Raw genomic sequence first — 14,963 nt, 5'->3', positions numbered from 1 at the left:
TTGATTGCTGTATTCATCATGGCTGTTTCTCAGTCTGGCTTATGTGGCTACACAACACAGTGCCTCACTTATATGACCTAGGGGTTCAAAATACGTTGGTTGAGTGAGTGAATGAAGAAATGAATTTGATTTCAAGACCTAGAAGCCAAGTTAGAATGTTTCCTCTTCCTACCAATCCTAATTTATTTACTTTTTCCTTTCCTGTTTTCCATTACTCATTAGTCCCCACTTTAAGAAATCTGCTACCATATTCCCAGCATGTGTCTGTCTGAAGAGAATGCTAGCTCAAAGAAACAAAAATTTTCCTCAGTGACCCCAAAAGGGTACCAAGGTTTTCTACTGTCACTCATGCTCCTAAGTTCTCGCAGAAAGAAAATCTATGTACATGTGTGTGTCTGTTTCACCCTGAGAACTCCCCCCAGACTCTTTTGAGCTCTTCAACCTTGTTAACCTTTAGAATATCTATCAGCCTGGTACTAATTCTGAACTTCCTTAAAGGAAGCAGGATCTAAGTTCAGGAGGCAAAATAATTAGCTTATGCAATCTTCCAGGTTTCTCTTCCATACGTGGATGACTTCCCCCCCCCAAAAAAAAAAACCTGCTTATGTATTTGTCCCTCCCCACCCCCATCATTTCTTTTGTTCACCTATTCAATCACTTCTGGGAAACTTGCAGATGCGTCTGGAGTATTTTTGCCATTTGTTACCTCGCTTAACATTGTAATTTGATGATACAGCAACCAATAAAACTAAAAGTCTTTCACTGAAAAGCCCTCAAGGGTACATTGTGCATTCCTAGGAAATGACTAGAAGATGCTTCTTGAGAAAGGAAGAAGATCCAGTGTCAGGGCTGAGCATTCACGAGGTACAGTGTGAATGAAAGGAATGGCTCTGATTTGAATGTTCTGTGGGTGCTGCCAAAGAGAATCAGCTAAGACAGATGGGACAGAGTGGAGGCCGATGTTTCGGCCTCAGAGCTGAATTTCTCTGTTCTGGCCAGTTGGAGTTACCACTTTCACATTTTTTTCAAGGTACTTTGGGAAATTTGATGTTTTTCTCTCCCATTGAGTCTGTTACACTCAGATGCTTCTTTCTTCCCCTCACTCCTGATTCACCTGACCTGCACCAAGACTTGCCCCGGCAAGGTGGGATCTATCCATCAAAGCAAGATCATGCTAGTGCCAAAGACGCGAGGCTCCCATTTGTGAACCAGCCTGAAACAAATTACTTTCTCTGTTAAGTGTAATGCTGCTTTCTTTGATTCCCGGAATTTCTCGGCAGAGAAGCGGCAATCCTGGGGTGTGACATATGTCCCCTCCACCACCATCGTTCTCCTCATCAACCCCAAGACAAAGCTAGTTTTCACTCCAAGGGTTTTTAATTCATTCATTCAAGTGGAAAGTTTTTTCCAATATAACTTTTCTCAAAAAATCAAAAATGTTGTAGAGGGGATTTTGTGTTTCAGATACAAGTTGGACCAGACAACCTCAAAGACAACCTGTAGTACATGGACCCCTAAGGGCATCCAAGGATAAATCTGAGAGGGCCTGTACACTTGGATGGGAAGAAATTACATCTTTATTTTTACTAAACTTTGATCTTTTCTTGTAATCCTATGTATTATTCTGAGGAGCCCATAGTTTACACCAGACACCAGAGGGGTCCAGGAAAACAAAAATAGTGAAAAACACCTCTGCTCCAATCATGATCCTGCAAGATGATTGTAGGGAAATCAAGTGAGGTCATCAGGCACAGTGATTACAAATACAGAAACGCGCCAAGAGATGCCAAGAAGAAAGAAGCTGGAAAATAGTAGAGTTCCAATATACGTAGTGCAATAGACAGTTTCCCTTGTTATCTGCTATGCCAAATGAGAGAGGGAGTTGTCTACAGAAATGTCCCCAACACACACACACACACACACACACACACACACACACACACACATACACACACAGAGCAAAATATTATGACCTTATTCTATTAACACAAAGACATTATAGCCAAGTGGCTAGAGGGGCAGCCTTGGCATCAGGATTCCCTGGGTTCAAATCCCATTCTTCACACAAACTGGCCAGGTGCCCTGAGTGAACGCTGGACCTCCCAGGACCTTAGGCAACCATCTAACACCTTAAATTGCAGAGCAGTCAGTGAACATCATTGCAAGAGGGAATTTCCATACTCAGAATGAAGTACACTGAAGAAATAACAGGTACGGGTAAACTTCCTATTCTTATTGTAGGGGCAGCCTGCTGGTACAGTGAATAGAACATCGATCATAAGAGTTAGGAAAACCTAAGCCAGTGACAGGAAGGGACTTGTAATGACAGAACTTGAATCCCACTGAGATCCTGACTTCAAATCCTGCATTCTTCATACTATACGGTACCACACCATCTCTCAGGTCCTCCAGCAATGTGGGGGCAGTGGGAGAGGGGGAGAGGATGGAGAATAAGCATTAGTGAGCACCTACTATGGACCAGGCACTGCGCAAAGTGCTTTTTACAAAAATTATCCTATTGGGTCCTCACAACAACCCTGGGAAGTGGTGCTGCCAATATCCTCATTATACAGTTGAGGAAACTTGGGCAGACAGAAGTGAAGTGATGTGCCCAGGGTCACACAGCTAGTAAAAGTACAAAGCTGGACTTCAACTCAGGCCTTCCTGGCTCCAGTGCTTTGGGTACTAGGCCACCAGCTGCCATTGCTAAGGACAGAATAGTCAGAATTTCAAGTCTCTATACTCTTACTTCACACAATTAGAATGTTTCACTCCTTGCATTTCTACCTTCAGCATCTAACATAGTGCTTGGCACAGGAACAGAGGTTTAATAAAGACTTATGGATTAATGACTGATTACACACTGTCACTTTCCACAATAGTTTCCTATGTATATTTCTTGATTCCCTAAGTATATTATAAGCTTCTTGAAAAGAGTTCTTATAACTTCCATGTCACTTCCCAGAATAGAAATGTGCTAGCCACTTAATGACTATATGTTGATTTTTTTTAAACTCTCAAATATTATCACAGTTACTCAAATATCAACACAATTGCACAATACTATCACAACTATCATACACAAATAAATCACAAATAATGCTCCCAAAGCCTCACTCAATTTCAGATACTCCAGTCATGCAATCATTCAGATTCTGCTTCCCTCTCTCTCTCTCCTTCTTTCTCTCCCTCTCCCTCTCTCACAGGTACTGTGCTAGATCCTGGGTTTTAAGGAGCTCACATTCTACTGGAGGGGAGTGGGGACAGGCACATACAAAAAACATACACAGTTACAACAGATATTGTTCATAACATACAACAGTTGGTGTGTCTTTTATTTTAAGATCACTTGATGAGAACAAGAGAAAAAGGAAACAAGAAACTATTATTACAAATCTCAATGAAAGGCATTCTTTAAGAATGGATATAGTGCATTCTATTTATGTATATATTACATATCCTCAGATAACAGCTGTACCCACTGGGCAGATAAAAGCAGAAACTCAGAAACTCCAATCACATCTGATTACAATGTCCAGATGCCTTTTTCCCTGTACCCAAAACATGAATAAGCTAGAGGTTTGGGGTTTTTTATGTATCCAATAAGGGAAGCTGAAAAGAAGTGTAATAAATTATCTCTCCTCATTCATGATTCATGATCTTTAAAAGGCATGCTTAGTAAAAAGATACAGGATAAAAAATATCCTCAGCAAATGACCAGGAAGACCCTGCTTCCACTCTCACTGATGCATGTCCTCGGCTCTTTACAAAGGCCCACGTGTACTGTGGGTAACACAAGGAAGGATCAGCACCTTGTGTGTAGGTGTAGAATGATGATAGCCGATGTTTGGTGTTACCGCAATGACCGAGGACTACAACTAATGCATGAGTGCATAACACCAACGTGGGATGGAGCTATCTTCCAAGGTTGCCTGGCAATTGCTGAGTCAGCTCTGGAGTATCTTCAAAGAAAAGTACCTGGCTCAAAAATGACTGGGGAAACTAAGACTGAAAAGAAGTCATGAAAAAGGCAGTTTCCTCCCTCCTCCACACCAGGTATTCAGAAAGGCAGCCCCCACACAGCAGCAGTTCTGCTCATTTGTTCTCCAGGTTGTAGTTGCGCAACTTTGTAAACCATTGTCCTGCCCTAGTGAAACCATCTGAGGTGAGGCCAGGCTTCTCTGCCAGAGCCACCTACAGAGCACATTTCAGCAGCTTTCCTCTTCCCTGAAATGCCAAGTAAAAAAGAAAATGGACAAGGACAATGCAATGGATCTTTGTAAGAAAAAGCCTTTTTCACACGGTGAAGTATTCCCATCACCGGCCACAAAACAGTAATACTATAATATCAGATCATTAAACCTAAAAGCTATGTAAGATGTCAGCCAATTCGATGCCCTCGTTCTACACATGAGAAAACTGAGGCTCAAAGAGAGGAAGTGACTCGCCCAGGGACATAGAACTTTTTACAAGCAAAGCCAAGACTCGCTCCAAGATCTCTTGGTGCCCAGGCCAAAGTTCTTTACAAAAGACTCTGCGACTTCTCAGCCTTTTTAAGCCTTCAGCTCTACACAGAAAAGAAACCAGGGCAATCAGACTGACTGATGAAGGGCCCATTCATTTTGGCTTTGTCTGTGCACCACTCCCATCACAACAGGCAAACTGATCACATGGCAATCGATCAATAGCTTCTCCTAAGCTGGCTAAAACACACAGGGAGCCAGACCTCTTTCTTGCTGTCAGACAGGGGCACCCTCTTTTTAAATGGAAGCAGTACCTGCTTTACCTTCAATATTTTCATTCTAATGTTTCAACGTTTCTTTCTTGGACCACATGGTTTTCTCCATCAGTCATATTAGTGCTGATCATAGCAAAAGCCAGGATTGTTTGTGGCAATTCAGTAAATAGAATTCTAGAAAAAGGATTATTCTCACACCCTGAAAGCTGATATTACTCTAAGAGCTATAAATGTTTTCTCCACTTAGAAAGAAGAGTCATTAACAGCAACTGTTGCTAGATTAATTTCCTGGGCAATCAATTAAAGGATGAAATTAAAAAGCATGCAGCCAAGGACAGTCATAGATTATCATATTTCTGTGCCAAAATATGACACTCAGTAGTTTTTAAACAAGTTTAACTTTGGATGTCAGAACTGCTGGCCATTGTACCAAAGCCAATATAGCCTTTTAAGAAAAGGACTTTCTAAGGAATAGCTATGCTAAATTGCAAGATCTTCCTTCCTTAAACACAAACAGACTCTTGTGATAGCTGTGGACTGTCCCATTCATTCTGCTGACCAACTGGGAATTATACAATAAGTGACTAGACTGTTTATACCACTGGCCCCAGTGACCCAACTACCTTGAGGAAGACAAAGACAGAAAGAAAGGGCCATTATATACCGAACTACTCATAGCAGTGTGCTTTGTGGGAGCCAAAACCTGGAAAAACTGAAAAATGGCTCAAAATATAATGGTTTATTAATACAATGGGATATTACTGTGCACTAAGAATGGGTTAATAGGAAGAATTCAGAAAAAAACATGGGAATATTTGTATGAACTGATGCAAAATGCTATAAGCAAAACCAAGAGAACACCATGCCTACAACAACATAAATGAAAAAGATAAATAAAAATGAAGTCAAATGCTAAGTAACTGAAAAACCAATGAAAGTGCTAGAAAACAGATACAGAAACATATTCCCTTTTGCAGTTAAAAAAAAAAAGCAAAGGAAAGCTAGGATGCAGTATTGCGTATATAATGAAACTGAGGAGGTTTTTGCTTAATATTTTTCTTTGCCACAAGGAAGGGCTCCATCTAGTGCTGAGGGAGGGTTTGAAAGAACAATGATGCAAAGACAAAAGGCATCAATAAAACAGCTATATTTTGACAAAATAATACACTCGATCAGTGTGAAATGTTCTTTGAACAAAGACTAAAATTATCTCACCCCCACCACTACAACAATGAGGCGCCTCATTTTCTCTTTTGTTACTAGTATTAGGTACATTGGACACGTATTGGACACATATCCATCTAGAAGGGTAGCTCTGAAAAAAGTTATCTAACAATCTGCATTTCAATTATTTTTGTGAACATGCAAATGAATGAATTAAAATTCTTCCAAAAGGATATCTATGTGTGCATATATGTGTGTATGTATGTATAGACAGAGACACAGATACACATTCAAAATGAAACGATATAAATGTAACGTCTAGTCTACAGCCCTGCAGCATCCCTGGTGGAAGTGTTTACAATCCAATGCAGCGGCATCTCTTCTGAGGAAGGTTTTGAGGGTTCTCCTTTCAAGCTTTCGTTTGTTTCAGCCTCCTATGTAGGGAGAATGCACCTTTCGACTACAAACTGAAATTCTAATTTATTTCAAAGGGAAGAATTTGCACAGTAGAACACTGAATCCCCTGCCACTGAACAAAAAAACAACTGTGAACTAAGTTATTAACTTGTTATTTTTGCCTAAGGAGCTGAGAGAAATATGTGGATTTCAGGTGTCTAATTTCAGATCTAATTGAAATCTTTTTGGTACACTCTTTGGGAATAGAACTTGCACACTATTAGAAAAACTGCCAGTTTCCCTAAAATTGCCCATGTGACTTACTCTTAACTGAGCGGGTGTTAAGGAAAGAATCATTTTCATTCATAGGACTGCACCTCCAAATTAAGGGAAAAGAAGTTAATGCTCATATCAATAACAGCAGCATTTAGCTGTAGGTTATTTTGCAGAGAAATGGTATAAATAAACTGTCTGGAGAGGAGAACTTTAAAAGTCTATTAAGAATAGGCAAAGCAGTCTTTACACAGAAATGGTTCGTAATATTCAAGCACATCAAAGAGCTCATCCTCTCTGCCCTTCACAGATGACCTTTTCTTCCCTTGCTTTTGAATTAAAAGCATGCAGTTTTCACCTCCCTAAGGTGAACTCTTTTTGCCCAATAAAGCTGGTTGAATGTTCTCAGATTCCTTGGAACACAATAAGCAAGACACAAATAGAGAACACAAGGTTTCTGGAGAACACCTGACTTCAATGGTAAAACACATATATCTAAAACCTCAAGCTAAAATCGTAAATTTAATCGTACCAGAATTCATGCAAAGGTTGGGTGAATGCTTAAAAAAATCAATCAGAAAGCAATTATTAAGTGCCTGTTCTACGTCAAGACCTTTACATAGACAGAAATTAATAATCAAATAAAGTATTTATATAGCACTAAAGTTTGCAAATGAAAAATCCTTGCCCCCAAGGAGTTTATTATGTATGACAACATGTACCCCCCCCATTTGAGAGAGAGAGAGAGAGAGAGAGAGAGAGAGAGAGAGAGAGAGAGAGAGAGAGAGAGAGGACAGGGCACTAATAGGGAGGGGAATCATAAAAGGCTTCATTTAGAAGATGATGCCTCAATTGAATTTTAAAAGAAACTAGGGATTCTAGGAGGCTGAGGTGAGGAGGGAGCACATTGGGAGGACAAACTATGTGCAAAAGCCCAAGAAATGGAAGGTACAACGTCTTGTCTGAGGAAACAGTGAAAAGATCAGATTGGCTGGACCCCAGAATGTATGAAGGGCTATGTCTCATAAGGCTGGAAAGGTAGTTTTGAGCCAGATTTCACAGGTCCTTAAATGCCAACAAAAGAGTTTATACTTAATCCTAGAAGCGGTTGTGGGTGACATGGTCAGACCCGGGCTCTGGGAAAATCCCTTCTGTGGCTTTGTGGAGGCTGGGTTGGAGAAGGCAGAAAGGTGAGCCAAGAAGACCATTGGAGGTCACTGCTATGGACACAGCTGGCTGCCACCTCTCTGGGCTTCAGTGTTCTAGTCTGAAGAGCTGGGGTAACAAGAACTGCACCTCTACCTCCCTCACAGGGTTATTGTGGGGATCAATGGAGATAGGACATGTACAATTCTCTGGAACTATAAACAACTATGTAAATATGCTGTTGATATTATTAACACTCTTGGCTTAATGTGAGCACATATCTCTAGTCCTGATCAGCTCCCAGGACTTCAATCACCATCTGTCCTGATGATTCTCAAATCTACCTCTCCAGATATCACAAAGTGGATGTCCGTGGGACATCTAAAACTCAACATGTCCCAAACTGATTTCATTATGTTTCTCCAAAAACCTTCTCCTAACTTCCCTGTTCCTGTCAAGGGTGTCACCATCCTCCCAGTTACCAAGCTCACAAGCTACAAGTCATCCTCGCCTCCTCTCCCACACACACAGCCCTGACCCCGCCACAGTCGGTCTGGTGCCAAGTCCAGTCAATTTTACCTTTGTAACATCTGTCAAGGCCAGCCCCTTCTCCCTTCTGCTCTGCCGCCATCCCAGAGTAGGCCCTCTCTACCTCGGTCTCTCCGTCAAGCTTGTCCTCCCTCCAGTCCACCCTCTCCTCAGCTGTCAAAGTGAACTTCCTGAAGAGCGGGCCTCACCACGTCACTCCTCCGCCAATCCATCCTACGTGATGCTGCCAAAGTCATTCTCAAACACAAATTCGGTGAGGTGACTCCTGCTCAATCAAATTCAGGGGCTTCCTATTCCTTGAGGATAAAATATCAAATCCGCTGCGGCTTTTAAAGCCCCACACGACGTGGCCCCAACCCCTACTGGCAGCCTCACTGGACATCAACCCCCCTCCCACACTGCAATCCAGTCCAACCAACCTTCTCTCTAGTTATCACATATAACACTGCATCTCCCACCTCCACGCCTTTGAAGCTCTACCTCGGAATAAACTGACCAGTATCTGCGCTGGAATACATTCCCTCCTCAGCTCTGCCTCATGCACCATCTTCTGAATGAAGCCTTTCCCAAGTCCCCCCCTCCACAAGTACCAGTGACCTCCCTCCCCAAATGCCCTCTGTTTAACTGCTTCATGTACATCTGTGTTTATCCGCTTCATACTTATGGTATCTCTATCTAACCTTAGTTGTTGGGATTGTTTCATTCTCTGGACTTGTCCCCTCAGTGCCTAGCACAGTGCCGCCCCAGAGCAGCTGCTCAGTAAGTACATATTTATTGGGTGATTCCTAGAGTTCTGTGTTTACATCATTGAAAGGGGGTTACAGATTTGTTCTCCCTTCCCTAATATTTAGCAGGATCGGTTGGATAGTACATCCAGATACAAATCATTTTGCCCATCACGCCAAGAGATATTACCAAAGTGCAAGAAATGTTTACCTAATTTTGAGAGATTTACATTATTTTTTTTCCTGTTGGAACATGAAATCAGAGAGAATCAGGTGGAGCTTCTACAACATTTAACATCCTCAGATCTTGCAACTACCTCACTTCTGTAATTCTTGTAATGAGAACCGACAAATGCTGGTGTTCTTTCACAGACAACGTGAAGCCCCAGAAGAAGGTGGCAGGTGCCAGAGGGGAAAAGGGCAGAATAGTCAGTGGAGCTTCTGTGGAATGCCTCACAGAGGCATTGTGGTACAGCCTTCATCTAGAGATATCTGTCCATACACCACAAGTTTGTCAATAATAATAAAAAATAATCATAACTGACACTTACACAGCACTTTGTGATTACAAACACCATATAGCCCTTCATCTTCATATATCCAGCAAGACATATATAAAGAAAAGTACTGCAAGAGAATCATCTTGCAAACCTGAAAGTTTATATATGCATGTATGTACATACATGTGACATATATGTACACACATTTAAATATGCGTGCGTGTATTATGTACATAGAAAGTCATTACTGTAATTCCCATTTTACAGATGAGGGAACTGAGGGTCAGAGAAGTTAAATGATTTTGCCCATCATACCACTGAACCAGGATTCAAAGATGGGTCTTGAAACTCACAGTCCACACTTCACCATGCTGCTAATGCAAGTGTTGTCCATATTCTCTTGCTTTTACGAGAAGTTTCTTTCAAAAAACACTGGTATAAGTACTGAATTTAGCTAGCATTTTATCATCTGCTTGAAGGGCTCCAGAAATACTTCATCCTTTTCTGCCCAACAACTAAAATCATTTTATAACAACTGTCAAAACTCTGTCAGGTGCTATAACCACTTACTGTTCTAATATGTTTTGTAATCACACTTCAAGTCAAGAAAGAGAGACGGCCTATAAAATAAATGGAATCCCGCTGGAAACAACCTTATAATTTGAGCTTCTTGCATCTTGGGGAAGGTAGGAAATTCTTAATTAAGAAATCATACTCAGATAAGGCTGTTTCTACCAACTGCTCTATCAATTGCCTTAACAGTGCAATAGAAGTCCAAAACATCTTAGTCCCTCCCTTGTAATTGGAGTGAGACAAAAGTCCCAAGAGGAAAGGTCAGTCTTAAATTACAATGCATTGATTGCTTCCAACTGAAAGACTGAGCTTCATAATGCAACCTTTTCACACCAATTGTACACCAATTTGTAGAGAAGATTTTTTAAAATGTTTCACAGTTAAATTCCCAATGACCACGTACCTCCTACAATCAAGAAATGCTCCTGGGATATTTTTAAGAAACCAAGTAATTAAGGAAACCTTGGGAGCCCAATTTCAGAGATTCTGAGCTGGGAGCAACCTTAGAGATCTCTAATCCAATGCCTCCATATTCAGACAAAGAGCCTGAAGCCAGAGAAGGAAGGTGACCCGCCCGAGATCTCCTGGGTTATCGGTGCTAATCGGGAATACACCCAGGACTCAAACACAAGTCCACCAACTCTGAATTCTGCCCTCTTCCTTCTATGCCACCTTTGCCAAATAAATGCCTTGTGAAAAAGTCTTTCACCTTCCACCCATCAACATGAAAGATGAATAGGGGTCGAGATCTTTCTTGAACCCAAGGGAAAAAAATGGCTCCTTTTGGGGCTTATACAATGACCTCAGACAAATAACTTTGAAGATACAAGGTCTGCAATGGCAAAGTTTTGATGGAACTGCAAAATGCGATAATGAGCAAAAAGTGACCAGATGAAACTAAAGGTAGGCAAGGAAATTGTCTTTTCTATTGAGGAGTGTCCAGACCAGACTGACTCACAGCACAGTGCTGTGAGAATAAAGTGAAAATCAGTTCCACAAAAGAACATAACAGCACTAAATGTTTCAAAAGAAATAAATAAGTTGAATATAAATGGCAGTGAGGAGGACTGATGAAGCAACTTTAGTTGTAAGCATCCATAAAGACAGAGGGAAAATGTAAAAACCTTCAAGTCCATCCAGTGATGTGGCAAAAAAAGAAAAGTAGAAAGCCCCAGAATCCTTGCAATCCCTATCAGTCCCACCCCATCCCATGCCTCTGCATCTGATCCTGTGGGAGACAGAAGTGAATGCACTTCAGGGAAGGGTACCTCCTTCAAATGCCTGCATGCCAGTTGTTCTGCTGAACAAGTCTTCGGTTCAGAGTGAGAATGCTGGTCAAAAGAAGGAACATAGCCTGAGACAGAGAAACGCACCTCCTCTTCTACCTCTCCTGGAAGCAGCAGCAACTCTGAGGAATAAAGAAGAAAGAAGAGTTTACCGAGTACATGACTTTGCTAAATCATCTACCAGCCAATAACATTCAAAACAAGCCACCAAATAGACACTACACACAGGCAAGAGGCCCAGTTCAACGTCCATGATTGAATTCTGATGTAAAATTTAAGGTTCTTACCTCAAATGAGGGTCATTTTTACCAAAAAAGAAAGTTATGATCCACATATTTTCTATTGCAAGGTATAAAGTTAGATTCTATTCAAAAGAAGAGGAAGATGTTCTAGGTGGTTTTGTTTTTAAATGATAGAATGGATTATCCTGCTTCCATCTGTCAATGCCTGACACATACACAGTAAGTGCTTAATAAATGCTTATTGATTAATGGATGACACTTTCCAGATAGCACTGAGCCCTGGATCACTACAGGACTCTTCAATGATAGCCGTGGCCACTCAAAAGCGATCAACCGTCCACACAGTTACAAGGAAACAGGTAACAAATGTAAATTGTCCATACTGTAACATTCAAGTTGGGTGAGTAGCTCACTGAGGGAGACATTCAGGAGAGACAGATAGATGGATAGATAGACATAGACAAATATACATATGTACATGTATTTTGTATATGTGAAGTCAACCAGTGTGTACATATGTATACGTATATATGCATACATATAATCATATATTTTCCTATATGTGTATAAGTATATATGTACATAATATGCATATATGTCTTTAAAACATACTGAAAATAGGCAATGAAATGGGCCCAGAACTAAGGAGGAGAAATAAACAATCCATCTATACTGCAGCATTTTCACGTACCCCAGGCTTCTCCTTGATGAAGAAGCACATCTTTTTAACATATTTTCCCAGTGATACTCATGCCTAGAAATCACAAAAACAAAAAATCTCAGAAGATTCAAAATCCAGGTGACCCAAAAGACAATGGAAAGACACATGGTGAATATACACAGGGTGTGACTTAAACCAATGGTAATCTATATTTGAGAATCACTTCCCTCCCCCCAAAAATGCCCAGCATCAACAAAGACGTGTATTACCAGAAAAGGAACTGGGCCAGTCTTACAGCCAGAGCAGGGAATGACAAATGGACAGCTGTGATCCACTATTTAAGATGAAAACAATACCCCAGCAGAAATGTGCCTCCAGCACACTATGGAGGATCTATGGCAGGCCATGCACAAGAATCAGATAGCCTCAAAAGACATGGATTAGTTAAGAGATACATAGGAAGAAGGAGGCTTCACGCTAACAGCCGCATCACAGTAGAAAGATATTTCATTTGGAGAGGGAGGGAGGAGGATTTTCCTTAATTAGTGTATACTCTTTCCCCTGTTTGCCCTCTAGTTCCCCTCTTCCCGCTCCCAAAGAGAGAGACAAAGTAAGAAAGGGAAACAGCGTGCTGAATTCATCATGCAACAATCTGGCAATCTCTCAAAAAAGACAATGCTGAAAAATAAGAAAGGCAGAAGGAAAGTATTTTAACTTTCAGCAAAAAGAAAACTGTCATATTCAAAATGCATGGTCTAATTTTTAGCTCTAGCAAATAACTGAAACATGCTTTTAGCTTCTTTATCATAGTCTTCAGAATCAGCAACTGCTATTCATTTCCCAACACATCCAACATAAGTGAATTGTTTCCTCTTATTTCTGCACAGGACCAGCAAAGCTGCCATAATGGGAAAATGTGTACATTTCAGATAGCTCTCAAAGAACCGTGGAATGTCAGAGTTGGGACTTCAGGGGTCATAGGGTCTATCCTCTTCCAGGGCAGGAACTCTCTTCACAACATCCTCAGCACCTTGCCATCCAGCCATTCTTCAAGACCTCTGATGACAGGAAACCTCATTCTCATTTCAGATGGTTCTAAATGTTGGGAATTTTTTTTCTTTTATCGAGAAAAAATCTGTCTCTCAGCAACTTTCATTCATTGTTCCTACTTTCTCCTCTCTGGAACTAAGTAAGATGAGAGAGAATGAAAAACAGAAATGGTTTTCTTCCTTGTCTTGAGTTTCGCTGGAAGAAGTCAGGTCCACAGGACATATCCAATGATTCACAGCTGGCCAGGATAATACTGCCACGCTAGAGGATGATCCTAATTAAGCCACTAATTAAGTTTTTGGAGAAGGTGATTAATGAAGAGGAATGCCTTAGCTGCTGCCAATGACAGCATGAAAAGGGAGAGAATGGAGCAAGTACTGATACCGGAATTCAGAGACTTATTTGAAATGCACCTTGCTTTCCACCATGAGAACAGCTTTTCCAGTTGTGCAATGACATGGTCCTCAGATGCCAGACCTCGGGGCACAGCTAGTGTGGGTTGGTAGCCTGGGCCAACCTGCTTTCTTTGGATTTGGGCAGGGCTGTAGCACTTCTGCTTGTCTTTCTTTCCTTTTCTCTTCATGCTAGCTCAGTGCAAGGCAGTTGGGGTGATCCAAAAGTAGAATGAGCTGTCTCACTACCAGGGTTAGTCAAGCAGTAGGTGTAAAAAAGATTCCTGTTTGGGCCCGAATCAAACCGAGCAACATCTCTGAAGTCCCATGCAACTCAGAGAGCCAGGCAGTGCCATCTGTCTACAAGTGCTGCTCCTGGGACCGACTGAATAAAATGTCATATAAAGTCAGGGATTCTTAACCTGCGGACTATGAACTTTTTTAATAGGTTGATAAACATATTTCAGAATAATTGATTTCCTTTGTTATCATTCAAATAAATGTCAGTTTAAGAAGCTGGCTTTTTTATAAGCCCGAGTCATATATCCAAGGCTCAAAAGCACCACCATGCTGGATGGCATGAAATTGATTAGGAACAACACAATCCCAGCAAAGAGCCAATGACTGTAGGACTACCAAGAGAAATGATCTTTTATTTTATTTTATTTTTGGTGAGGCAATGTGGGTTAAGTGACTTACCCTGGGTCATACAGCTAGGGCCAAGTGTCTGAGGCCAGATTTGAACTCAGGTCCTCCTGACTCCAGGGCCAGTGCTCTATCCACTGTGCCACCTGGCTGCCCCCAGAAATGGTCTTTTAAAGAAAAAGGCCAACACACTACTATAGAATGAGTGCTGGGCACGGAGTCAGAGGACCTCAGCTCAACCCCCAACTCTTCGACTTATGTGATGTGTGACCTTCTAGGTCACAGATGTGATTTAAACTTTCTGGGCCTCAGTTTCTTCATACGTAAAATGGAGGCCAGAATAGAACCTATCTCACAGATGGTTGTGAGGATCAAATGAGATAGCATTTGTGAAGCACTTAGCACAGTGCCAGGCACACAGCAGGCTCTGTGGAAATGCTTATTCCCTTCCATCCCCCTTCCCCAGATTGTATTGCTCAAGATCTAGACCAGAGGTGTCAGACATGTGGCCAAGGGTTTGGATGCCTGTTTTGGGTTTGGTTTGGTTTGCCCAGGGTCACACAGCTAATAAGTGTCTGAAGCAGAATCTGAACTCAGGTCTTCCTGAGGTCAAGTTCCCTATG

General features: G+C 41.4%; 1 protein-coding gene across 4 annotated transcripts in view; it reads right to left on the bottom strand.

The window, feature by feature from the left end:
- Positions 1-10,852: 10,852 nt before the first annotated feature.
- The window catches only part of IFTAP (intraflagellar transport associated protein), an 80,356-nt gene continuing 76,245 nt past the window's right edge, over positions 10,853-14,963 (bottom strand). For all 4 annotated transcript variants that reach the window (XM_078148245.1, XM_020963935.2, XM_078148247.1 and 1 more), the window contains one exon: positions 10,853-11,472. In XM_078148245.1, the coding sequence (XP_078004371.1) occupies positions 10,868-11,472 (605 nt within the window). In that variant the 3' untranslated portion in view covers positions 10,853-10,867. The remainder of the gene's footprint in view (positions 11,473-14,963) is intronic.

The sequence above is a fragment of the Phascolarctos cinereus genome, unplaced genomic scaffold, assembly GCF_003287225.1.
Source record: "Phascolarctos cinereus isolate Bilbo 61053 unplaced genomic scaffold, phaCin_HiC Scaffold_9;HRSCAF=440, whole genome shotgun sequence".
Taxonomy (NCBI): Eukaryota; Metazoa; Chordata; class Mammalia; order Diprotodontia; family Phascolarctidae; genus Phascolarctos; species Phascolarctos cinereus.
This window is presented reverse-complemented; position numbering and strand designations above follow the sequence as displayed.